Source organism: Leptonychotes weddellii, chromosome 1 (assembly GCF_054177405.1).
Source record: "Leptonychotes weddellii isolate Sample4059 chromosome 1, ASM5417740v2, whole genome shotgun sequence".
Taxonomy (NCBI): domain Eukaryota; kingdom Metazoa; phylum Chordata; class Mammalia; order Carnivora; family Phocidae; genus Leptonychotes; species Leptonychotes weddellii.
This window is the reverse complement of record NC_138369.1, coordinates 65,565,697-65,592,277: the sequence shown is the minus strand read 5'-3', so window position 1 is coordinate 65,592,277 and position 26,581 is coordinate 65,565,697. Positions and strand designations below refer to the sequence as shown.

The 26,581-nt window shown below is 40.7% G+C and overlaps 1 protein-coding gene across 2 annotated transcripts in view; it reads left to right on the top strand.

The window, feature by feature from the left end:
* The window catches only part of LRRC3B (leucine rich repeat containing 3B), an 88,315-nt gene extending 65,440 nt beyond the window's left edge, over nucleotides 1-22,875 (top strand). The window contains exons 2-3 of one of the 2 annotated variants that reach the window (XM_081825579.1): nucleotides 13,767-13,833; nucleotides 21,610-22,875. In XM_081825579.1, coding sequence (XP_081681705.1) covers nucleotides 21,774-22,553 — 780 coding nt within the window. In that variant the 5' untranslated portion in view covers nucleotides 13,767-13,833; nucleotides 21,610-21,773 and the 3' untranslated portion in view covers nucleotides 22,554-22,875. The remainder of the gene's footprint in view (nucleotides 1-13,766; nucleotides 13,834-21,609) is intronic. The other variant, XM_081825578.1, reaches the window with a different exon arrangement.
* Nucleotides 22,876-26,581: the final 3,706 nt, after the last annotated feature.

Genomic DNA, 26,581 nt, shown 5'->3' with positions numbered 1-26,581 from the left:
TCCCAGGGCTTGGACCTGGCATGGGAGCCATACACATTTCTTAAATCATGTCATTGTGACTTCCTGGTGCCCAGTCTTTTGTGTGGTTATTTCAAAACTGCTTCTTTAAACATTGAATTCGAAGGCCAGTCTCTTTATTCTACTCCCATTTGGCTCATTCATAGTCTTGTTCTCTCCGACGTCCCCTACCTCTCCAACCTGGGTCTCTTCTTTGATGTGTTTCATAACTTCTCTTCCTGTATACGCCAACCTCATATATAAAAGTAAGTCTTTAGCTCAGAGAAACGGATCAGCTCTAAGTGCCAGGCAGGCTGAGGAAAAAGTAGTGACCCTTGCATGTTGAGCTTCCAGGGCAGAAGTCTCTGGAGGTAGGATTCTGTATGGGAGAGGTTCCTTAAGAAATACCCTGAAGATCCACATTTGTGAGTGGGATGGGGTGGACTAGAGAGAGAGAGAAATTGAGCTATAATGCACACCCAACAGCAACCTCAGCCAGCCCCTCAGGCAGCTCTGAGTCTAGAATGGCCCTTTGGAGCTGCCCCAGATAGAGCTGAGAAGGCCAGGCCTTTGTCCTCCTACATTGCTCCGTCATTGGATGTGGGCTGTCCCTGAAGGGCAAAGCGAACCTCTGCCACAGAGACAAGCCCCCAAGGGGCTGACAACGGGGAGTTCTCTATCACCAGCACTCCCAGGAGCTGGGACAAGCCCTTCATTAGAGGGGCATCTGGGTGGCACCTCCCAGTCCCACCACAGAGCAGGATAGGACATTGGTGACTATAGTCCTGCTCCTTCCTATTCCCAAAGCTTAGGGAGAAGGGCATTGCCTTCTGCAACACAGTTCCTTCCTCTTCCTGCCATCCTCTTTGTGCTGGGGACAGTGGGTTTTTAAAGGTCTTACTGTGGTTTTCTTCCCTTTCAGTATCCATTAAGGTTTTGATACAGTCCTTGCTTGTTTCTGCCTTCGCTGTCCTTGGCATCATCTTTCAAGAATACTTTCTCATTTTCTCTTTGCTGCTATGACAATCATTGCATCCTCTGCATTATAATTGCTCTAAATATGGTCTCAGCATCCCTTTTCCTCCAGTTCTGAGGGGATAAGATGCTTCCAAACATGAGTTTGTTTAATAAAATTTGGGCTACTCTGTGTGGCATGCTGCCACTGAGCACATAATTCCTTTTCCTCTTATTCGAAGAAGCTACTGTTGGAGGCAGTTCCCCCCTCCTTTCTTCTTTCATCCCACAGATCATTTCCATACAGCCCACTCGATATTGCCTGGCAGCACGAGGGACCAGAATAGCACAGAGAATTGAAACCCACAGAAGAGCTGCAGCCTCCTCCCCCTTGTACACTTGCGAGTTAAGCTATTAACAAGTGGCAGAATCGATTCATTTGAATTTCATCTCCCTTCATTTCCTCTGCCTTCCCTCTGGTGCTCGGGATAATGAGCAGTGAAAATGACCCAGGACCTAGGAGGCAGATGGAAGTGGGGGAGAATCCAGGGGTTGAGAGAATCCATAGCTTGAAGACTCAAGAATTAGCTTTGGTTCCCTCTCCTCCCATGGCTTTATCTCATGTGGCCACTGAACAGAGCCACTGATCAAGGAGCCGCTCCACAAGTGGACTCTGGAAAGATTTCTGTCTGATCCTTGTTTTTGTTGACACTACAAAGACACCTCATCGAAGCTTTCATCTCGGTCATCTCAGAAAGAGGCTCAGGTACCATGAGTGCACTTGGGAAGACATAACATGGAAATTATGGACTCCGGACTCCCGGACTCCAGGATCATGTCCTGAGTGGAAGGCAGTCACTTAACCAACTGAGCCACTCAGGTGCCGCCTGGAGTACCACTTTTCAAGGACTCCCTCTTAGTTCTGGCTATGGCAGGGCAAGAATGGCAAACCTCTGTGATATTGCAGGGTCAATTCCAGACCAGGGCAACAAAGCGAGGCGAATAAATTTTTTGGTGTCCCAGTGCATATAAAAGTTATGTCTACACTGTATTGTAGTCTATTAAGTGTGCAGGAGCATTATGTCTACAAAACAGTGTCCATACCTTAATTAAAAAAGACTTTATTGCTAAAAAAAATGCTAACCATCATTGGAGCTTTCAGAGAGTCGCAATCACCGATCACAGTTCACCATAGCAAGTATAATGATAATGAAAACGTTTAAAATATTGAGAAGTCCCAAAATGTGACACAGTGGCATGAGGTGAGCAAATGCCATGGGAAAAATGGTACTGGTAGATTTTCTTGATTCAGGGTGGCAGCAATTTGTAAAAAAAAAAAAAAAGGCAGTATCTGTGAAGTAGGGCAAAATGAACTACAATAAAATAAGGCATGCCAGTATAATTTTGGTTGGCTGGATCCCCCAAATGACAAGAATCTGAAGTGTGGATAGCAGAAGAATCAGCATGTCATGTGACCAAGGCCTCAGTTTCCCCAGCATCGGAGGAGGACCAGCTGTTTCTGCAGCTGTGCAGAGCTCTGTGTCCGCAGCTCTACCCTGTTTTCCTGGACTCCAGAGAGTTCTCAGCAACAGCCCACAAGCAGGCCTTGTAGATGCTCAGATGCTCCATCTCCCTAAGGGTTGATGATGATGGCTTACCTTCTAGAGCTGAGACAAAGTAGAGGCAAAGAGGGAAATGCTGCACATTTCAAATGAAACATCCAGTTAGTACAGAGTAGTCAGTCTCTTTCTGCCACTCAACCCCATAAATATTTTACCTTCCTGTTTGGACTATGTGTTTCTGAAAATCATGGGCCAGGCCAGTGTCACAGGCCCGAAGACAGTGCACCTGGGACACCAGGATCCAACCCTACATGGTCAACAATGGCGAGCCCTCCCAGACCATGGCCTCTTGTGACCATGGTCATCTCTGGGTGGCTTGTGGGGAGCACAGGTGTCACTCACCCTCCTTTGTCTTGTTAGATGTCAGATTTTATGAATTGGATGCTGCCTTCTCCCTGTCCCCAGTTTGAGAAGCTCTGTTTTTTATTCTGAACCTGATTGTATAGGAAGCAGCTCATAATTAGTGGCTCTTTCTCTCCCCCCTCCATTTCCAACATGGACTGCCATGCAGATAAGTGGAAAAGTCTGCACTGGTAAGAGGAAGGTGACTCATCCCCAGGACTCCAGTCTCCCCCGACCCAACCCCCTGCATCAGGGGCTTAGGTTCTTGAGAAGCTTCCGTGTGCTTTCAACCATCCGGCCCTTCATTGAGCAAACATGTCCGGAGCACCTCATCTGTCATTGGCCCTAAGGCAGCTCTGGAGATGCCCATAGCTGAGACACTCAGAAGGTCCAGAGGCCTACCACATAGGGGAGTTTGGCTCTGCTCTACCCAGCCCTTCCATCTGTGACTTGAGGAATTGCTGAAGTGGAAAGAGAGAAAAGGAAAAGAATGCCAGGGGCAGGGGTGAAGGGGCTGTGTGCTCATGCCTAGACCAAGTGTTACTAAATCAGGGAATTTAGTCCAGCCTCACCGCCCCTCCTGTTATCACATCCTGAGACTCCATGCAAAGCAAAAAGCAACAGGTTGAGTAAAAATAATACATTCTTTCCTGACCAAACATTTTTTGAGCCGAGCATGTATAAGAATTGGTTAATACAACTGCAATTTAGTCACAATTCCTGAAACCATGCTGCAGGCAAGGAAATTTGTGACTGCATGTCAATATTATGATGGCCTATTTTTTTTTTTTTTATTGTGCAACCATTTAGAAGAGACAGGATGGGATTTTATATTATCTTTTTCTGAGAATGGCTGTCTCTTTTCTGTTTGACTTTCTTAGCTTCACCTGGACTGATTCTTACTTTTTTTTACTTATCTTAACCTGGCTGGTTGGTTCACCGAGATGGAGTAAATGCTAGGATGGAAAATACCAATTCAGTTTTATTTGAACTGGCATATGATGTCTGAGCAAGGAGATAAGGGAAGCCTTACTGCATCCTGCAGACAATTAAATGAGTTTGGAAAGTTTTATTTGGTTTGTTGTTGACAAGAGCTCAGTCCCTGGGTAGCTGTTAATTTTTCCGGGTGATTCCCAAAAGAAAAATCAAGCCAACTAAGGGCTACACATTTCCCTGTGGAATTTCAATGAACTACACAGTATGGAAAAGAGAAAACCATAGATCTCAGTTCTGATTTCCTTTTTTGTTTTGTTTTGTTTTGTGGAGTTTTTGTTTTTGTTTGTTTACATTTGAGAGAAGCTTATGTTTAACTGGAAACATAAAGGGCTCAGGTGGAAAACAGGAAGAGGCAAGAACATTTCTAGACTAGATACAACCCATTGATCTGTAAAGTGCTGCCTCTTTTATCCATTGGCGTAATTAGATAAATCGGAGGCAGCCTGTCTGAAGATCCTCCTGTTAGAATTATTGCCATACCGACAGTATCCAGGCAAGTTCTTTGTACGACTTTATTGCTCTACAAATACTGGTTTGTTTTTCCATTCTGTCTTTTTCTTTAGGGAGGACTTAAGTTTTTTGTTTGTTTGTTTTTTGAAAAAATACGTATCACAGGATAAAATAAATGAGGACATTTGTATCTTCCACGATCCCCAGGTGGTCACTGAGAAGATGAAATTTGAAACTGTACATTAGAGAGCTTCACGGAATGAAGAATCTAAATCTGAAATCAGGGGCAAATTACATGAAGATTGGGATGATTTATACACCACTTAGTTTCTGCTAACAGATTGGAGGGGCAGCAATTCTACTTGCTTTGATAAAACAGCAGTTCTGGAATGGAAAACCTGAGGTTCTAGAGGGAAGGGTAATCTGAGTGCAAATAAATGGTCTGTTCACCTTTAATTGAAATCAGGGTCCAGTGTCAGCCTCAGGTCATCAGCCTAGATTATTCAGTGAGAATGTCTATGAGGTCCCGGGTCTGGGTAGGCTCATTAACAGGTTAATGGCCAAAATGAAATCAGGGGAGGTGGAGCCTCAGGGTTCTGCCCTTCAGGGCTGTGTATGGGAGAGTGGGTTCCTTTCCATGGGAACCTTTTGAAGACCAAACAACAGGTGAGCACCTCAGAGTGTCTACATGCCGGCTATAGCTCCTGAATTAATAAAATGTTATTTATTTCAATTCTGTTTCATCACAATTGCTAAGACATGACATTTCAATTCTTCACTGAATCTCTAGAAACTTTGCTTTCTTTGTAGTTGTCTCTTTGATGTTTGCCTTTGTGTTTGCAGGATAGATAGCTTCTGAGAACCTGAGAGATCCAGCAAACACTAGGATGGCCACTCATTTATGCCCAGAACTGCCACACAGGCTCTGTATCCAGGAATATGTTTAAAACAAAAATCTCAACAAAGAGATATAACTAACATTTATTGTGTACTATGTGCCATGTAGGTACTTCACCTAAATAACATCACTTCTTCCTTCCTGCAAATAGAAGCAGTAAATACTTCTGCTATCCTCATTTGCAGATGGGGAAACAGAGGCAAGGCAAAGTTACTGAAGGAAGGAACTGGGATTCAGACTGAGCCCTGGCTCCTAACCACTGGGCTGCGCTGATAGAGCACTGAGTCTATGCTAGTCGCTGTGCCAGGTACTAGCAATATGTGAGCCAACAATATGAAGATGTCTTATTCACATTTGACCTAGGAATCAGATGGATATCTTCCATCTATGTATTAGTTTTTCTGGGCTACTTGGAGGTTACCATAACAATTTAGAATATGATTGACTATCATAGTCAGCAAATATAATTACATAATTTGGTTTCTATTGATAATGTAACTGCGGATGTTCTTCAGCTTAGAGCAATTATAAATTTCTTGAATAATATCCGTAGGATACTTTTATTAAGAAGCATACTCTTCTATTAGTTGTTAGTATATATACATTAAACAAATACCAATCGGTTGTCATGGTAAGAAACATAAATATATTAACTTTCTTAATTGTTAAAATAGTCATGTGTATCAGCTGACTTCTAGCTAACAAGCACTCCCAAACTCAGTGTCATTTATGTTGCTCACAAATTCATGGGTAGCTAGATGGTTTTTCTGGTCTTGGCTGGGCTCACTTAGGAGTCTGTGGTCAGCTGCCGGTCAGAAGTTGACTCTGATGATCTAGGCGAAACTTTATCGCATGCTGGAAGTGTGGCCCGCGGTAGGCTGGAGTGACCCAGCTAGGACGACTGCCCCTCCCCTCCTTTATCTGATTGCTTATCATCCAGCAGGCTAGGCAGGGATTGTTCACAAGGTGACTTGAGGTGGGGGAGGGTTCCAAGAGCAAAAGCAAGAGTATGTGTGGCCTCTTGGAGAGGCATAGGCATGGGACTGGCATAATGTCACTTTTGCCTCATCTCTGGTCAAAGGAAATTCCAAGGCCAGCCTAGAAATTATTTTATCTTATCTTATGTTGTCTTATCTTATCCTATTTTATTTAGATAGAGGGAGTGTGTGTGAGTCAGGGGAAGGCCAGAGGGAGTCAAACAGACTCTGCAGACGTGGGGCTTGATCTCACAACCCTGAGATCATGACTTGAGCCAAAATCAAGAGTTGGATGCTTAACCAACTGAGCCACCCAGCTGCCCCTAAACTCCACTTCTTGATGGGAGGAATTTAAGGTTACCTTGCAAAAGGACATGGATAACACAGGATGGGAAATAATAGAAACCGTTTTTGAAAACAATCTACCACAGCACATGAAATTAAGTATTATCATGCTCATTTTATAGATGAAAACAATTGAGGTCCAGTGTTATGTAACCTAAAAAAACCAAACTGATAAGTAGTAAGATACTAGCTCTAATTCGTAACTAGTAAGTGGTTGAATGACAAGATTAGGCAAACTTAGGCATGTTTAACTCCAAAGCCCTTTCTTTGACCACTCTATAAGGTTTTCAGGATCTTTAAGGATCATGTTATTCAATGATCTTATCAAAAATGAAGGTGGTGCCTGAGGATAAGGAAATAGGAGAGTGTATAATTCAAAGATAATAATAACCCATTCATTCTCATTTACTTAAAGGCATCAATAGTTTTAACAAAGGCTACTTCTTTTATTAAATAAAACCATCCTAGTGGTGGATTATTCATTTTTTCATCTCTGCCTATAATAGACATTAGCTGTCATTGACTCTTTCTCTATAGTAATATACAGCATGAGAGGGATCGAGAAAAATGGAATTCTCATTCGCAAAACTTGTCACTATATACCCCTCCAAATATTCGGGTAAAGTGATAGTGTATTAGTAGTAGCAATTGAGGTAGAATTAAATATTGTTTAATTAGATCTGAATTTAGCCAATAAATTCTGTGGGTGTTTATGCTATAAAAATAATGGGGTGTGGGGAGGCCTTTGGCAGGGGGACCAAGTATGTTGGGAAATTCTGAGCTAACATATTACTTTGCTGTAACTTCTCAGAACCTCTCACAGGCTGATGCCCATTGTGACTCTCCGAGAGGGTATTTCTCAGACTCAGGTGACTGCAGAATTCTCATTTGCTGGAACTCTCAGATACCTGGTATTCCACAGAACCCGTGGGAAATCTGAACTTGGATTCTCATCCCTTTGAAAGTGTCTTCAGAATCAATAGTATTTGTCAAGCATCTGCTATGAGATGGGTACTATCAGAACCAGGCATTATCAGAAACCCATTAAATAGGTGGGTTTTTTCATTTATAGTTGAGGAAACTGGGCAGTTAGACTGCTTGCCCAAGATTCCCTAGCTGGTATCATAACTGGGAGTTAAACCTGGTTTTATCTAACTTCAGGCCTATAAGGTTTCCTGTACACTCTGCTAAGATTCAGAAAGTTTACATGATTGCCCATGGTAACTAACTGGTCAGAAGAGACACCATGTTTCACATACTTTTGTAATCCCTGTAGCTCCTGACAGAGAAGAGGTTATCTGTTAATGCCTACTGGCCACTCCCTTTATTACCCAGTTATCATTATGATCATGCTCATGGCAAAAAATGGCAATAGTAGAAAAAGGTATAAGATAAAAAGTAAAAATTCTTCTCCATTTTTTCAGCTCTATAACCATCCCCTAGAGGATAAGACTATCATTTTTTATTGTTGTCCTTTAACTTCTTAATTATACATGTTTATGTGTGTGTGTGTGTAAATCTTTCTATTTTGTTTTACACAGATGAGATCATACACGTACACTTTTCACCTAATATATCTTTGACACCTTTTTTTATCAGGATATGTAGATTGCTTCTTTCTTTTGTATTAATGTACTATTTTTAATCAATTTTTGTGGTGGATTTTTGAAGTACTTCTGGTTACTTTTTTAATTCCTTCTTTTTAAAAAATTTTCTGCTATAGCAAACAGTGCCCCAGTGAAGAAACACTCTTATCCATACATCTTTGCACAGTTATGTTTTTAATGGGAAACAAAAACCAAAAACCATGCAAGGCATTGTTTCCCCCAGTGACTTCTCTTAAGAGAAACTGTGGACTATTGCCAAGAAAATGTTATATGGGCTATAAATAAATGGTTCTTTAAAATACAAATTTTGGACCAAATACAGTATTCTACTTTTTTGGTTTGCTCTGTTCTCACCAGGGAGCAAATGGACTGAGCCAGTGGTCCTATCAGATGCCACTATGACTAAGATCCACAATGACTAAAACCAGGAGAAGGTGACTCAGACTCCTCAAGCTGCTACTTGCCCCGTGGAACAACTCTACATATTTTGGCGTTGATGCTATGGACACATATTCAATACAAAGTGAACAGAAGCAACCAACTCTTAGCCATTTAAAGACTTACCCATCATTATGCAATTAGCCCTTTCAATGATGTAGACAATAAACAGAATTCAGATGAGAAGCTTGACTCTAGCAATTCCACCGCTAGGAATTTATCTTAAGGAAATGATCCAAAAGGGAAAAATGTATCAACTCGAAACATTTATTTCAATTCCACATTATTTATGATAAATTATTAGCAAAAATGGGAGAAAATCAAAATATCTAGCAATAGAATAATGTTTGGATAGATCTAATATATAACTCCATTCACTGGGGCATGGAGCTGGTATTAAAATAATGAGGATCACAATTTAGAATCTTAAAAAAAGGAACAAAATTGTCACCTATGCTAAAATGGCAATTATAAAATTACCTAGAAGAATAAAATATTTGATTTGTTAGATGTTTGAATTCTACACAGTCTTTGTCACTTATAAAACTTACCTGTTTTATAATATTATTTGTAAATGTAATAAGTTAATAGTTCACAGAAGATAATTTATGTCAATGTCTAGGAAGAATGTGAAGTTTGAACAAAAAGTCTGTTTTAGTCTCAGTCAAGGATTGACATATTCTTTTAAAAAGGCATACTGTAGATTTGACTAGGCTCTCTCCTAACTTTTAAGGATGTTGCCTATAAGCAAGATAACCGCGTGTCTCATTTGTCTGGGACGGTTCTTGTTTGAGCATTTGTCCCAGTACAATTGTTACCAGCACTGCTTGTAACGGTCGGAGGTGACTTTGTTTGCATGATACACCCTGTGGACCCCCACACTATAAAAGACATGCTAATCAATCCCATCTTATTATGTATTTCTAGTAAACATCATTCCTATATGATAATTTAGCCTTCTATGGCTTAGGAATTCTTTCACAGAGCAATGACTTACATGATGAATTTTATATGAGGTTTTGAAAGAGTATTGATACGAGGAGGGCAGGGATACTGGGAAGAGGAAAATGAGAATCCAGTGGGGAGCATTTTTCAGCCTACTACAATCTACCTTCTGGTCCAGAAGATTCACATCCATCCCCCATGCAAAATATATTCATTCATATCCCAACATCCCCCAAACTCTCAACCCATTATGACATCAAGTCGAAATCCAAAATTTCATCTAAATAGCATCAGCTCAAAAGTCCCAAATCTCATCATCTAGATCATCCAAAGTAGATATGAGGAAACGCTGAGCATGATGCATCCTGGGACAAAATTTCTCTCCATCTTCAAAGTACAGTGTTTGGTCCAGTGCTTTGCACACAGTAGATGTCCACCATCGTAGTTATTCCCTTTATTGCATTAAGGATAGGGTCACACTCTGGCCCTACACTCTCCTAGCAGAGAGAAGACAAGGTGTAAGGTGATGATGGTGAGGATAGTAACAGTAATAGTAGTGGTAGAGGGGAAAGTAATAATAAACTCGCATGGAGGTTTTATCCTATAACGGAAGCTTTTCTAGGTGTTTTATAGGTGCTATCTCAATTCATCCTCATGAAACCCCTTTGAGAGAGAAATTATTACCCCCATGTTTAATTGAGAAGACTATGGGGTAGAGAGGTTATATAATTTGCAAGTGGCTAAGCCATGATCTCCATGCTGCCTAATTAAAACCAGGTCCACGCTACACATGTGTTTCTGTCAGTGTGCTAGTCCTTCGTAGTCCTGGCATACATGAAATACAATTTCAAAGAATTGCTTCTCATTTCACCTTGGGTTTCTATTCTGTGTCAATATGAGGAGATAAGCCATACTCTAATGAGTATTCCTAAAACTTTCTTGCTTTATCAGAAGGCTTCCAGGAAGCCTTCCTTGATTAATCAATCACTCCCAGTGATTGGAGATACAGTTCCAATTAGGTTCACCTTCTCTTGTTCATATATGGATTCAATTGGAGATACAATTCCAATTAGATGCTCCTTCTCTTGTTCATATACGGATTCAAAGTTTCAAGAGTCTTAAGTTGTGAGTATATATACGTGCCACTTTTCCAAGCAGGCAACAACTGTGTCCTATAACCATCCCCTTCCTTTCAGTGACCCTTTGAAGCGTCTTGATCAGTCACATTGCAAAGTGTCTCAAGTTCTGGATTGGTCAAATCCTTTCCTCTTGATTAGATTCAGGTTAAATATATTTTGGCATGAATACTATTATAGGTTATGTTAGAATCATATCCTAGTCGGTTATGATTAAGAAAAAGACATGTATGGGGCGCCTGGGTGGCTCAGTCGTTAAGCGTCTGCCTTCGGCTCAGGTCATGATCCCAGGGTCCTGGGATTGAGTCCCACATCGGTCTCCCTGCTGGGCAGGAAGTCTGCTTCTCCCTCTCCCACTCCCCCTGCTTGTGTTCCCTCTCTCACTGTGTCTCTCTCTCTGTCAAATAAATAAATAAATAAAATCTTTAAAAAAGAAAAGAAAAAGACATGTACATCTCTGGAAAAGGAATGATCTGATATTTTAGGAAAACAGCCAAATACTGAAACCCACAATAGAGCATAATCTTTAAATGTCCATTGATGGTTTCTGAAGCACATTTCACATATATTTATTTTATTTTGTCCTCATAACTATGAGACCAATGAAGTGGATATTTTTTTTTTTAAGATTTTTTATTTATTTATCTGAGAGAGAGAATGGGAGACAGAGAGCATGAGAGCGGGAGGATCAGAGGGAGAAGCAGACTCCCTGCCGAGCAGGGAGCCCGATGCGGGACTCGATCCCAGGACTCCAGGATCATGACCTGAGCCGAAGGCAGCCGCCCAACCAACTGAGCCACCCAGGTGCCCCCCAATGAAGTGGATATTATTGATTATAGTTCTAGGACAACAAAGGCTTAGAAGTATGAGTGATTTGCTAAGTTCCTGGAATTCATTCCTAAGAAGCTGGGGTTTGAATTCAGTTTCTAGACTTTGGTTTGGATCTCAATCCTGTACTTTTCCCACCAAGTCAATGGGTAGGGTTAGTCAAAACAAGGGTTTTGTTGTTGTTGTTGTTGTTGTTAAATGGTAACAGTCATTCATCCTACTCAGAAATGCAACTGAATTCAACATAAGTTAGTGTTTTCTAAAAGCAGCTTTTAGGTTGCTTCAGGACCCTGGTGAGTTTTAGGGAACGTACATTTATGTAGATTATGTGTTAAGAGCTTGTAAAAATCTCACTGTTAAATGTCATAGGCACTTGCTGAGAAATAATAATAGAGAAGCAGAAAGAAAGTGAGATGGATGTGTTCCCACTCAGTCTCCCTATAAACTTGCAGCATGTTGAATAATAAATACAGAAGTTCACAAAGACAATCTTATCTTTATTCTGTGTTTAGTCCCACAGAGATATAGATACTAGGTCCAAAAAAAAAAAAAAGTGGTTTTTGTTTGTGTATTTCTTTGCTTTTCTCTGTTTTTCCAGTGGGTTTGTGGGTGGGAATAATGTTTAAATTCACCCTGGAGACCTATGGACATTAGATCATGTAGAAAGGAGGCAATGTGTTCATAAGTGTTTTTTTCCCCCCCAATAAATTAAGGGTTTGCTTAAAGAATTATTTTGTGAAATAGGTTCAAAATAGGAAAAGCAGTACCTGAGCTGACTGAGATCTGGGACAGATGGATATCATGTCATTTTGATAAAAGTTTTGTATGAGTAGCCTTTAAGAGATTCTTACAGGAAAAGGAGTTTCTCTTCTTATTATTGACTTCCTCAAAGTTTGTAGAAAGCGGTCAACAGAGGACTGGTTTGGCATTTAAAACTCAGTACTTGTGTTTACAGACTCTCCATATCAAAAAGTGGCCAGTAGAAGAGATACATAAACGAATGAGTGTTGAATGGAATCTACTCTGTAGGACATTTGCATCCAGGTTCTGTCCTTCTGCTAACCAGCTGTGTGACTTTAAGCAGTCTCCATTCAGTGAGTTCCTCAACTATACTACAATAGGACCAATGATGTTTACCATGTTTCACTAAAAGGGCTGTTTAGAGATAATTACATGAGAGCGTATCCATGGACTTGCCCCACAAGCATCTAATGTAATGGTAGTTCACATATCTAAGACAAATGTAATTTTAGAGCTTTTGGTTTAGAAGAATAGGGGAGGAAATTTTTTCTCTACATTTGTAGGTTCATTTGGCCGGTCTGTTAATTAAATTGACATAAGACAGATTAATAGGAGAAAACCAAATTTAATTACATACAGGGAGTCCCACAAAGACAATGAGAGGCTCCCTGACAGGCAATTGAGACGTGCATGCCATTCTGAGCTAAAATAAAGGGGGTAGGGGGCTGAGGCTTCAAAGGGAAGGAAGACCACAGAAAGATGGGAAGAGCAAATGTTTAGTAAACATATGTTTGCGGAGCCATGCAGAGGCAATGGGACACAGAAAGGAAGTTGAACAAACAGGCTCTGCTGACCTCTACCCATTTCACCACACCTAGTCCATACCCTTTGTAGTTACCTGTGGTGGTAGCTCTCTTCCTAAACCAGGCCCTCTATCTGAATTCTTAGAGACAGTTAAAAGGGAGGTATAAAGCTCTTCCTGAGTCTTTTAGGACTTGATTGTCTTCAGCTCAAAATAATCATCATGCCAGAGTGGTGCTCTCTGGGGACACTTGTTCTGAACCCCTTCAGAAGCATATGTCAGCTGTTCTCCCTCCCTCCTCCTATCCTGCTAGTCTTCCTTTTTAGCAATACTTCCCCTAGTGTAAAATCCATCATGCTCCTTGCTCCTCATCTTAGTGGAATCAGTTGAGAAGGAGGGAAAAAATTATGGTAGTTTCTCTGTAAAGAGGTGTGTGTGCCATGTTTGACCACATGAGCTCTGGAAGCCAAAGGACTTGAGTTCAGATTGTGCCTCTTTAACTCAGCATCTATGACAAGTGGACAAGTTACATCACCTTTTTGTGCTTCAATTTGCTCATCTGTGCGAGGGTCATAATTGCTAACTTTCATGTGGTACTGAGGATTATACAAGGTGATAGATGTATATCCAGAATACAGTGCAACTCACTTTCTGCTTCCACCATTCCTTTCATCTCTGTTCTGTGCAGGTGATCATCTTCCTCTAGTCCCTGAATGAAAACATCAGTCAGCCCCATGATTTTGTGCCAGTCTCAGGTAATAGATTGTCCTACCATTACTTTAAGTCACAAACTCAATTAACTTAAACCAAAGTAAAAATTCAATATGGTAATGTAAATGTCTAGTTCAAGAGATTAGCCAATATTCTGAATTTCATCTAATATTCAGCTATTCTCCCCTCTTCTTTGTTTCAGGCATAAAGGAAAGGGAAAGAAGGTATGGTGGGTAGCTCAATTTCTCCTCTCTGACCCTTAACCCCTCCTCCCAGACCTTCAGCATCACTGGGTTTCAGCTGCTCTGCTCAGAGGCTCACTGGAAGGTAGAATGAGATGGGCCTGGTGCTTCTCTCCCAGGGCTCCTTTATGCCCCCTACCCACCCATATGGCTCCCCTGGCCCCTGTGGTATATATATTCCAGAAAGTCACTTCCCCCAAATCTAAGCATCTGCCCTTCAGTTTCTTGTTGCTCATGCCCCTCTGCCCTACCAAGGAATCCTATGGGACCATGAGAAAGGACCTGAGATACTTTTCACTGGGGATCTCCTTCCCTCAGGTGGCCATATCTGACGTATAGGAAATAGTTTTCTGTCCCTTTTCTGACAAACTCTAGGAGTGCAGGCTCACCCCAACATCAAAACATTACCCAACTCTACTGGCAAACAATAGGTCAACCTTGTTCTTGTTCTAGGACATTCTGCATCTCCACCACAGCTCCAGGAATCCTGTAATAACTCTTTCTTCTCCTTGAGGAGATGACAGGATAGGTACCTCTTGATGCCTTTTACCCTCAAAGTGGGCAAGGACATACATGTTAGACTCAAAGAACATTGTCAGCTAACCTTCACATGGCAACCTGACCCCTCGCTTTGGAATTCTATATCCATTTAACCAGGGACCTAGTCAGAACTTAAATTTTATCATCCATTACTCATGTTAGATGAGTTCTTCCTTAATAAATACCTGGCATGTAATAAATACCAAGTAAACAATAGCTATTTTAATGATGAAATGAGAATAGATCCTAATGATTTCAATAAATATTTATTAAATTCTTACCATGGGCAATAAGAGAATACAAAAATGAGTAAGACATTGATCCTACCCTCTGAAAACTCGTGGTCTGGTAGCAAAGATAAACAGATAGCTTTAATTACAAAAGCAAGAGTTTCAAGATTTCAGGAGCTCCTGACTTTAAAAATGATGGGTCTGCAAGCAGATTAAATGCCTTCTAAATATAAGGATCCTCAGTTCCTTCTGTATCCGTCAGCCTTATCATTTCATATCCTTAACTAAGTGATGATAGCTGCTGTTATAAAACAGCCACCTAAATGCCTCCTGGGCCTGATTTTTCTCATCAGGAAAACGATTCCAAGCTGGAGAGGTCTTCGGTTGGGATGACTTCCGATAAATCTCATATTTGTGGAACAAAGTGCTGTTCATCCTCAGCTTTGTAATTGCTGGTCTCTGTTTATTGAGCTCAGTTTCTGTGTCTGTGTGAGGAAGCGTAGTGGGACATAGGATTGGAAAAGGAGGATTGTTATAAACAACAGGGGATTGTGAAAGCTTTTCAACCAGTGGAAATACATGGTCAGAGGGTTATTTTAACCCAATGTTAGAAGAAGAACGGAAGCTTCACATGGGCAGTCCAGGAAGGATGCTTTTGCTTCCTTCCAGAGCAAAAGGATGGAGAGTTTAAACAAGAAAGAGGCAGTGGGGACCCAAAGCACAAGAGAAGGGGTGCAAGGAGGATGAAAATGGAAACTGTTCTTAAAAAATCAGGAGGGAAGAATAAGTAGTGTATGGTAAAGGAGGAAGGTAGTTGGGTGGGGATAAAGGGTGAAAATGATTTTACTTTTAGGGACACCCAGTTTGAAGCCCAGGCTGAATCTTGTGGTAATAGGTGGTTGTGAATGGAAAGGTAGAACTGAAGTTCCTGACTGAGCTCAGTGCTAAAGACATGAATGAAGGTGTTGTCTCCATGACCGTGATCTCAAAGAGCAGCAGTAGAGAAAATTATCTATACAGTTCATTCCCCTGAATCATTCAGTTCCCAATGGTCCCTAATTTTTTGGTCAGGAATTATATACATTGATGTCTTATGCAACCCATACTTAGTCTATAGAAAACCTGAGCATATAAAGACATCCTTATATAATTTCTATAATAGGTTATAAAGCTAATTTTGGAAATGTTACATTGAAAATATCACATACTCAAACTGCAGTCTTTGTGGAAGTAAATGAAAACTACCCAAATGAGAACCAGCAAAGGCCATTTTTCCCAAGCTTTCTATAGCAAGGGAACCAGCACCCATCCCCAGCATTTGGTAGAGACTCATAGGCAGGCAGGGGAGTGGAAAAACTTGATAGTGGGAAAAATTCTGAAAGGCTTCAGAAGTGCCCTGATTTGTGGCTCTTGGCATAGGGAAGCTGGAGGCAGTCTAGCTAGAACCAGAGCATCCTATGCGATTGGTGAGGGGAGCCAATTTGTGTTTCCCTGGTTAGTCCTAAATTGGAAGTAGGAATGAAAATTAGGGAAGTTGGCAGTTAATGATCTCGCTGGGTTGGGATATTTGCTACAGAGGTTGTAGTTTGACTTCCTGAGCTGGTTGCAGCAGGTTGGGAGTTCAAGATCTATCTTTATATATGGTCTCACCGTGGTCCCTTTGCATCTTCAGCCTCTCATGTTGAAACATGTTCAGCTTTTTAAATTTAATGTCTTATTATTTGCACAACCTTCTTGGCCACCATTGTCCAACTGTTTCATGTGCTCAAAATTTGCCTTCTGAGACATTATGTTCAGATTGGTTTTTCAGTTAATCCCTGGTCCTTTTGTATTAATTTTTTAAATTTTTATGTAAATAAAAACAAACAAAACACCTTTATAGCACAGAAAGTTAATTCCATCAGAAGGGTATAAAATTAAAAAACAAAAACAGCTCCTTTTCTCACCCTGTCAGCCCCCAAAGTTCTACTCCTCAGTTAAGCACTATTAATAGTTTCTTATACATTTCCTTCATACATATCCTTTCAGAAATGATCTATGCATATGTAAACATATAAATTCTATACCTATGTTGCACATTTACTTCCTCTTTTTAAAAATTTTGCAGAAATAAGATGATGCTATCAGAACCCCTTTTTCCAAGCTCCTTTTTGAGGTCATCTTTGGAGACCTCTATATCAGTACAATTCAGTCTAACTTGTTCTTGTATTTTAAAATTTGAATAGATATTCCTAAATTGCTCATACAAGAAGAGTGCCCCAAGTATCTGTTTGTCAAGTTTTGAGAGTGCTTTGTTCTTTACACCTTAACTGACAGTAGATATTCTTCCTCATTTTAACCAAGATGTTAGGTACTTTAACTTGAATTTATTTTACTGTCAGTGAGATCAAGGATCTATTCATATAATTTATTGGTCATTTGTATATATTGTTTGTATTGTATATATTGTCCATTCTTCTGTTGGATCAGGTTCTTATCCCTTTGTAAGAACTTCTTGTATACTAAAGAAATCAACCCTTTATTTTATCATCTGTCCTTTAATTTTGTGTATTGTCTTACTTTTTGCCATATGGAAGTTTTAATTTCAAGTACTTTAATTTATGAGGTTTATTTTTTTTTCCATTGATTTGAATTTTACCTCCCAAATCGAAAGGCCTTCCTGTGTTGCTGCGTTGTGCTTTTTAATCAAATCCTTGTGGGTAGCAGAGTTTCATGGAATGTAATTGGGAGAAATCAGTGTGTCTGGTATTTCTTCATGAATTGGTACACTCACTTATCTCAGAAGAGTTAATGAAAGCTTTGTGTTAGAAGCCCTGAGTGTCCCTGAGTGTCCCCTAATGATGAGAAGAAAGGAACAGGAAGCAAGATAGAGTTGTTAATCAACCTCTGAAAGATCTGTCTTCTCAGGCAGTCTGCTAAATGCACTTTTTTTTTTCCTTCTGGAAACAGCACTTGATGGTTGCCACCCAATCCAGGCATTAATTGTGGTAGCTTGGAAACCTGTGTGACAGGGAAATGTGAACAAGGCATGGGTCTGTGGATAAAATGGCCCCCTTTGGGAGCACAGCTCATACCTAAATACCACATCCAAAAATACCGTAGCTTCCTGCCTCAGACGTATTTGAAGGGAATGAGGGAATGAGGATAGGGTAGTGTAATGAGTTGAGAAGTGGAGAGGGAGAATCAAGAGGTAGAAAAGATGCTGTTTAATTTGCTCTGCCTCTTTTGCTGGTCTTGTTCCTTATCAGGAGGACAGGCAGTGATGCTGCTTCTGTTCTTGCATTCACCAGTGTGACCCCAGCCCTTCTCTGTGCTCTACATCCTCATTCTGAAGTTAGAAAGGAGGCACTCTCTTTTCCCAACAGGATGGTTTGTTTGCTACTTTGCATTTTTTAGTAGACCTGACTGAAACAAAACAGGAGGGAGTTTGGGGTTTAGAATGTTCGTTTCTGAGTTATCTACTCTTTAGCTTTGTACAATGCTGGGTGGTAACCGATGTCAAAAGAATACCCATGTTTTTGCTATGAGGCACGTCTGCCATGTCTTTCTTTTCCAAGAACCCCTCTTGACCTATCCAGCAATTTAAGACAATGCCAAGCTGCTAATTCCTTTGGAAAATAGTAGTTCTGCATAATAGAGTGGAGAGGCAGTTCTTCCATCCTCCCCGCTGAAGATGACCTTGACTCGATAACTTTGGCCCTTGTTATCTGCCTCCTAGACATTGAAGGGCTCAGTTCTCTACTTCTTGCATCTCTTCTCACTTTGTCCTGGCTGAGTGTGGAGGTTCTAGAGGCTGAGTCAGAGCAGCCCAGTCATCTAGCCTATCCCAGAGCTTTCATAGAAAGAAAATGAAATACTTAGTTTGAGTCCACCATCTCTGAATGCAAGAGATACTCTGTATTTGTGTTCCTAATAGGCTTTCTATTCAGTATAGGTGGATCATTTGGGCATGAAGAGGTATTGCACTCTGATGTTGAGAACTCACGATGTATACTAATCATTTCTTGGCTATTACCATGACCATTGGACTGATCATTCTGGAGAAACCAAGATTAAGTCTCAAAGAGCCTACCGAAAAGAAGCTCCATTATTCCTTCCATCAACTAGGAGCCTGCATTTGTGATTTTTTTCCAAAGACTACCATGTCAATATGTAAAACCAATAGACATTGGATGAGCCAATGTTTATATTAAAAATAAAAATAGTCATCATAGGGAAGAAAAAACACAGCTAGATTCTTCAATATTTTATTGGATCATTCATACAATAGATATTCATTCAACCCTTACAACATACCAAGCACTGTGGTAACATTTGAGAATGTATCTGGGGTAATAATAGTAACTGTAGCCAACAAGTATTGAACTCTTACTGCTTTTTAGGCATTGGGTTAAATGCTTTATGTGGATTATCTCACAGAATTCCCAAATCAACTCTGTAATTGGGTCCTTTTATAATTTCTATACAAAGATAAGGAAAATGAGGTTTAGTGAGGTTAAATAACTTGCCCAGGAGCACACTGCTAACAAGGATTACAGCTGGTATACAAACTAGTGTACTTTTCACTTTTTAATTGTTTGCTGTTGTTTCTACATGAGGCAGACACAAGAGCCTGCCCTCATGGAACTGTTAGTCTCAATTGGTGAACGTTTTTCTTCAGATAGACTCTGAATCAGTCTCTGGAGAGATGTGGAGTATCCTCCAGAGAAGGCTTCCCACTTTCCAGCAGGATCTAGGCTGGTGGTACCTACTTAATTGATGGGAGCTGGTTGATTACACAGACTCTCTTTATTTTCTCTATTCAAATTCATGCCTCCCATCTCCTGTGTCCTTGTCATGTCCTCATTCTAGCATCCTTTACCTTATCCTTCTGCCACCCTCTTTCCTCTCTGAGTGCCCTCCCCTCCACACCTGTTTATTTTTTCTCTCTCCCACCTAGGCAATCACTAGAGTTCCCAAATGTCATGCAATGCAGTGTTGAAGGAAAACATGGAAGGGAGGGAAACTCACCTCAAATGAAATGAGCTATTGATGGATGGCTTCCTAAGCCTAGGGGTCCTTCTTTAGCATTCTCTGGCATTTAAGGGACTCAGGATTCCAAAAGCACATCCACTCCATTCTGCTGGTGCTAATCTCATTTTTTCCATGATTAACAACCCCGTTCATTAGGTTTTCAGCTCACATTAATCCTCTCTTCTGTGAGCTTGGTAACATTTGGAGTCATTTCCCTCTGTATTTATCCATCTGGGATCTTTAGAAAAGATAAGTTTGCAGAAAGTCATTTGTTGCTCACTGCAGTGAGAGGAAGGAACATTCTCCTTGTTTCTCACATCCTGAAAGAGGACGCTCTGAAGTCAGACATGGAGCTCCCTCGTACTCCGTAGAGTACTCAATTTGGGATTGAGCTGCAACATAACGGCATCAGAAATGACAACAAGCAATGCTCCCTGGATTCTGACTGTCCTCATAGAGCAGATGAGATTGGGAGAGAGTTGGGAGGGGGGTAGTGGAAAGAGTTAGGAGATTAATAAGTCAGAACAAAGCCTTTGGCCTGAGTCCTGTCTCTTCCACCTACAAACTATTTGACCTTGGGCGAATCACATAATCTCTCCAAAATCCACTCACTTCCTCCATGAACTGGTCTCGAAGATGCCTGTCTTCTCTATATGAAAAAGTAGTTTTGAGGGTTCACTTATATTCTCATCTCTGTTTTTGAGTAAGCTTATATCCTTTCATATATCACTTAATTTTTGCCATTTAGAAGGCCCTTCCAACAATATTTATATTTATATATATATATATATATATATATATATATGAAAGATAAAATAAGTTATTGGGAAAGTTTTAGAGGCTAATATATTTAAATTTTATCTTATATTTTAAAAAGTCTTGAAGGGGCGCCTGGGTGGCTCAGTCAGTTAAGTGTCGGACTATTCCTTTTGGCTCAGGTCATGGTCTCAGGATTGTGAGATCAAGCCCTGTGTTGGGCTCCATGCTCAGCGTAGAGTCTGCTTGGGATTTTCTCCCTTTCTCTCTCCGTCTGCCCCTCTCCCCACTTGCTCTTTGTCTCTCTCTCAAATAAATAAATAAAATCTTAAAAATAAATAAATAAATGGATAAAAATAAAAAGTCTTGGAGGTGTGTGTCATATTTGAAGATCTTTTAGAGAGAGGATAGGTTGTTTAGAAAACAGAGAAAAACAGGGAGACAGCTCTTTGGAGATCCTGGTCTATCAGTCCCTAGCAACATTCTGTTGTGAAAGTTGGAATACATTTATTCATTTCTTAATTCAAGTAAGATGTTTCTTTAGAGAAAATATTCCAGTTGGACATCCATTCAAAAGCCATGACAATTATTGCTATCTATGGTCATTAACCATGAAATATCGGTGTTATTTCTCATTGCTGCTCAAGAGCAGTTCTAAATTGCACTAATGCATCCTTTACCGTAGAAGGGGGGAAGGTCTAATTAAATTTTATTGCTGTCTAATTTAGAAGGGGTTCAGGATGTGAGAGAACCAGTAGAGATGAGAGAAATCTGGACTGTTTGCTGTAATCCTGCACAACTAAAACCAAGGCAACATGATTCAGAAATGTTGTCGTTTATTGACAGTCCTTTAGCCCAACACCTGGGATTTGAGCAGGAGACTTCCATTATGCAGATAACTCCCAGTGCTATTGATGAAAATTAAATACATAACGAACTCTCCCGCCCACATAGAATGCTAGACGCCTGAGAGCACTTTTAATTGCAATGTACCTCCCTCTGCAAAAAAGCTAATTGCATCTGCTTCCCTTTCCTTTAGGTACCCAAGTAAGGACAGGAATAATGAAGAGACACGTGTGTTAGTTGCAACCTTTTGAACCAAGCAAGAAGGAAGTCAACAGTGTGGACAGGGCTGGAACGGTTGCCACGCTTGCTTGTTGGAGTGAATGAGGAATGGGCTTGTGATTATGCTGACATTCCAGCATGAATCTGGTAGACCTGTGGTTAACCCGTTCCCTCTCCATGTGTCTCCTCCTACAAAGTTTTGTTCTTATGATACTGTGCTTTCATTCTGCCAGTATGTGTCCCAAGGGCTGTCTCTGTTCTTCCTCTGGGGGTTTAAATGTCACCTGTAGCAATGCAAATCTCAAGGAAATACCTAGAGATCTTCCTCCTGAAACAGTCTTATTGTATCTGGACTCCAATCAGATCACATCTATCCCCAATGAGATTTTTAAGGACCTCCATCAACTGAGAGTTCTCAACTTGTCCAAAAATGGCATTGAGTTTATCGATGAGCATGCCTTCAAAGGAGTAGCTGAAACTTTGCAGACTCTGGACTTGTCTGACAACCGGATTCAAAGCGTGCACAAAAATGCCTTCAATAACCTGAAGGCCAGGGCCAGAATTGCCAACAATCCTTGGCACTGTGACTGTACTCTACAGCAAGTTCTGAGGAGCATGGCATCTAACCATGAGACAGCCCACAACGTGATCTGTAAGACTTCTGTGTTGGATGAACACGCCGGGAGACCATTCCTCAATGCTGCCAATGATGCTGACCTTTGTAACCTCCCTAAAAAGACTACTGATTATGCCATGCTGGTCACCATGTTTGGCTGGTTCACCATGGTGATCTCCTATGTGGTGTATTATGTGAGGCAAAATCAGGAGGATGCCCGGAGACACCTTGAATACTTGAAATCCCTGCCGAGCAGGCAGAAGAAAGCAGATGAGCCCGATGACATTAGCACTGTGGTATAGAGTCCAAGCAGACTGGCACTGAGAAAGAAATTAGTTGGCAATTGCAATAGATTAAGTGGTTTACTTCTCCCATCCATTGTAAACATTTAAAACTTTGTATCTCCGTTTCTTTTGAATTATGCCACTGTTGAACTTTTAACAAACATGATGACATAACGAATCATTTTAGTTTAGGTGACCCACCCCTTACTTGTACCCCTAGTGGTATATTCCTGAGTAAGCTACTATCTGAACATAACTTAGATCCATCTCACTATTTAATAACGAAATTTATTTTTTTAATTTAAAACCAAATAAAAGCTTAACTTTGAACCATGGAAAACAGAGTGACTTATTGGTCCAGAAAACAATATGCCCATTCCATTGCTTTCAAGAGAAATAGACAACCCTTATGAACCTAAAGAACTATCATAATTAAAGTTGTGTTATTAAGCCCTACTGCACACCGGGGAGCCGTAGCTGAATTATTGACCAAGGAAAGTATCTGTCAGACTTTAAAATACTGAGCCTTAGCAAACCCGAGTGATAATACACAGTGTGGCATCCTGCAGAGGCTTCAGTTGGGATGCTGCTAGGTGTTTGCTATCCAAAAGTTGGATATATATATTATATAAATATATATATTTATATATAAATAGCTAAACACACAACTTTTGCTCTATACTAGAAACATGGAAAAGAAAAGGACAGCACACATTCAGTCCTTAAGATCCTTTTGGTGGGCAGGGGTATGTGAGTAACATAGAACTAGTGATGCTGAAAAAGAAGTTCTAACAGTAGTGCAGCATCAACTGTGTGGGAGGCATTTTGTATTATTATGTCTCTCAACCCTCACTACAAAAGGAGAACGTGACAACTGCCCCATTTAGAGAAAACTACAGGTGGAAGGAGTTCAAAGGCCTAACAGGTAGAAAGTACTAGAACTTGAATTTGAAGTACGGCTTTCTCTCTCCAAAGGCTGAGACCTTCTTATAATGCTCCTACTGGGTTGGTTTGTAGAGGTATGATTTACATGCTAAAAAAATGTGGCCATGTTAAGTGTATAGTTCCATAAGTTTTGACAAATGTATATACCTGTAGATCAAGATATCGCATCTCTGCTACTGTTCAGAGATAGGAGAAAGCGCGTTCAGTTCTTGAGTAGGGAATTGTTGGGGGCATTTGGTTTTGAGGTGCCATTACAGATAACCCTTGGAACTTGGGCGGGATCTCATCAGATAGTGATATAGGCAAGGAAGATAGATGAACCAGGGGGAGCAAAGAGGTAAAAAGTATAGGGTGGTATTTGGGATGAAGAAGTCTATGTAGGGGAGTAATGAGAGACAAAGCTGGAGCCATATCAGGAGGATCTCAATTCTTGCAAATAAGAATGACTAATAGAATTTATGGAGCACTCAGGATGCACCACATACTTTCTTTGGGTTGTATTAATTAATCCTTCCAGTTACCCTATGAGATAGTCTTTTGTGAATGAGGGATCAGAGACACAGGAGTTTCAGCAATTAATTCAAGATCCTAGCCTTATAAGAAGTATAGCAGATATTGAAATCCTGTCAGTCAATTATAGAACCTAGAAACCTCTTAATCTCTGTACTGTATTGCTTTACAATCATACACTTTACTGCTGAAGTTGCTGGTTCCCCAGACCAAGAGGTTTGCAGATTTCCTAAGTGATGTTCTCGTTAACAAAGTAACAACAAAAATAGCCCTTTGTGGGGCTTAAGTAGGAAGGATGGGTCCTTTGCAATTTTGACCAACAGAGCCTTCTCCAACCCACACCAGGTTGTCTTTGGGGCCTCCAGGAATCACATTTCTGCCCTTGGAAAGCACAGCAGTTCCCATCCATATCAATAGTCTCTTAAAAGTTTACTGACATGGACCATGAGAGTCGGCCAATCCCAGACCTGCAGTAGAGTGTTCAGAGCAACGTGTCTAGGCTATATTGGCATATACCCCAGGGCCAGGAGATTGGCAGACCCACCCTAGCTTTACTAAAAAATGTAAGGCCTTGTCTGCAAGTCTGAGATGTGCAATTCAGAATATGGGCCCTAGCACTTCTGTATCCCAGTGAGAAAGAAGCCAGACTGTCTGCTTTTGCTAACTGGATTTGAACGCCTGCCAGAGAAATTGGAGCTTTGCTAAAGATTTAACGCCCCCTGGAGGACAACATTAATATATTTCTGTAAGTACTACCACAGAGAGATGCCTAACTGAATGCAAATTTTTATTCCCCTAAAGAATAGGAAAGTCCATCCATTGCTAAGATAACCCTTTAAAAAATCAATTACGTTTATTTGAGTGTGTGAGTCACATTCTTTTTAGGAAAGCGTTCACAAATCACATAATCCATTTCAGGCAGCTGCTTCTGAAATAACCTTTATATTCATACTAATAAGAGTTTATTTTCCTAATGGCCAATTACATTAGTCAAGTGAAAGTACCTATAAAAAAAAAATCTCTGAAGAGTGTTGTAAGATAGTCACCTGCTGGTTCAGAGGTGGCAATGTGAAATTTCCACTTTTGGGTTGGTAACTCTGTACATACGTAGAGGTAAGAGGTGCATCCTAGGTTAATAACCATTCCCCTGCCCGGATTCTGTGTGTAGATTTTCAGTTAACAGTGCTGTAAGTACGAGTGTTTCAAAAAAAAACAACTTTAAGTTAGGTTGCCATGAATTGGAGTGGTTAAGCCACTGGAGGAGAAAATTAATTCTTTAAACAAACAAACAAACAAACAAACCAATAACAGGCTATAAGGGCCCTTCATGACCAGGACTGGAAGGAAATACACTTCCCATCAGCTTGTAAGGATGTTCCAGCCTACTGGACCGATAGCACACGATGCTAAGGAGTGGCTTCCTGAGGCCCACAGCTGGCTGAACAGAAAAAGCCCCAAAATGCCTGCTTCGGTTTCGATCCCAGTATGCTCCTTAAGTTTCTGAACCCTTGTACATATTTATATACATGGAAAGCTACCTATTTTAGGACTGTAAGGTTTTTGAAATTCACTATCATCTTATTATCTGAGGCGCATGCATACCATCTTGCCTTTTAAATATTTTAAATACCAGCTTCTCTGCTCAACCCCCTCCTTTGGCGTCCCTCTGCCAACCTCAAACTTTTCAGTTCAAAAATACCTGGGAAGTTTCGTCTAATCATTGACAATGTGCTTATCTCTGAAGCAAGGCAAATCATAAAACATGCCAGCCCAACTGGAACATTTTTTAAGAAAGTGATAAAAAGTTATGTAATGGAAGATGTAACTTTCAAGAACACTTTGGCAAGTTGCAACGCACTGATAGACCAATTCTGCCAGGTACGCGTTGTTCTTTTTTACGTCCTTCAATGATTACCCACAATAATTCTTGTTCTGACATCAACAAGCAGAAGGCAGTCTGAGATGTGGGTAGGTTTTCCTCACTGGCTCGAGACTTCCAATTCATTCAGTAAGTTCTCTCCTCTATCTGGCACAGCTAGAGAATGGAAAATTCTGCCTAATGAAATGTTCAGGTTACTAGAAATAGGCAAAATCCTAGAATCTCGGGTCTGGAAGAGTCCTAGAAATGCTCTCACCCGCTGAAATGGAAACCCTTCAGCCGTGGGCACTAGCACGCATGTGCCCATATTCCCCATCCAGTGTCCTTCACAGGACACCAGCTGCCTCTCCCAATGCCCTGTCCCCCAGTCTTCAAAGAAACAGAACAAAGTAAGAATATAGATACCATGAAAATGTCCCGGCTCTCAGCAGCAGTTTCTCTGAGGATTCAGAAGGCACTTGAGGTTCTTACATTGTCAGAGAGTTGTCATGAAGAATATCTGTGATTCTAAAAAGCTGCTTGCTCCCTCAAGATAGGATGAGATCATCTGTTTTCCTTTCACAAACAGCCCCCAGATAACATGCTCAACACTAGGCAGGATCTGGCTTCTCTGGGGAGAGATGGAGAAAATGATCTGGGGCAGCTTCCTGGGGAGGGAGGGTTGATTAGCATGTATTTCCTTGAGTAGCCGCATAAACTCCTAGTGGTCAAG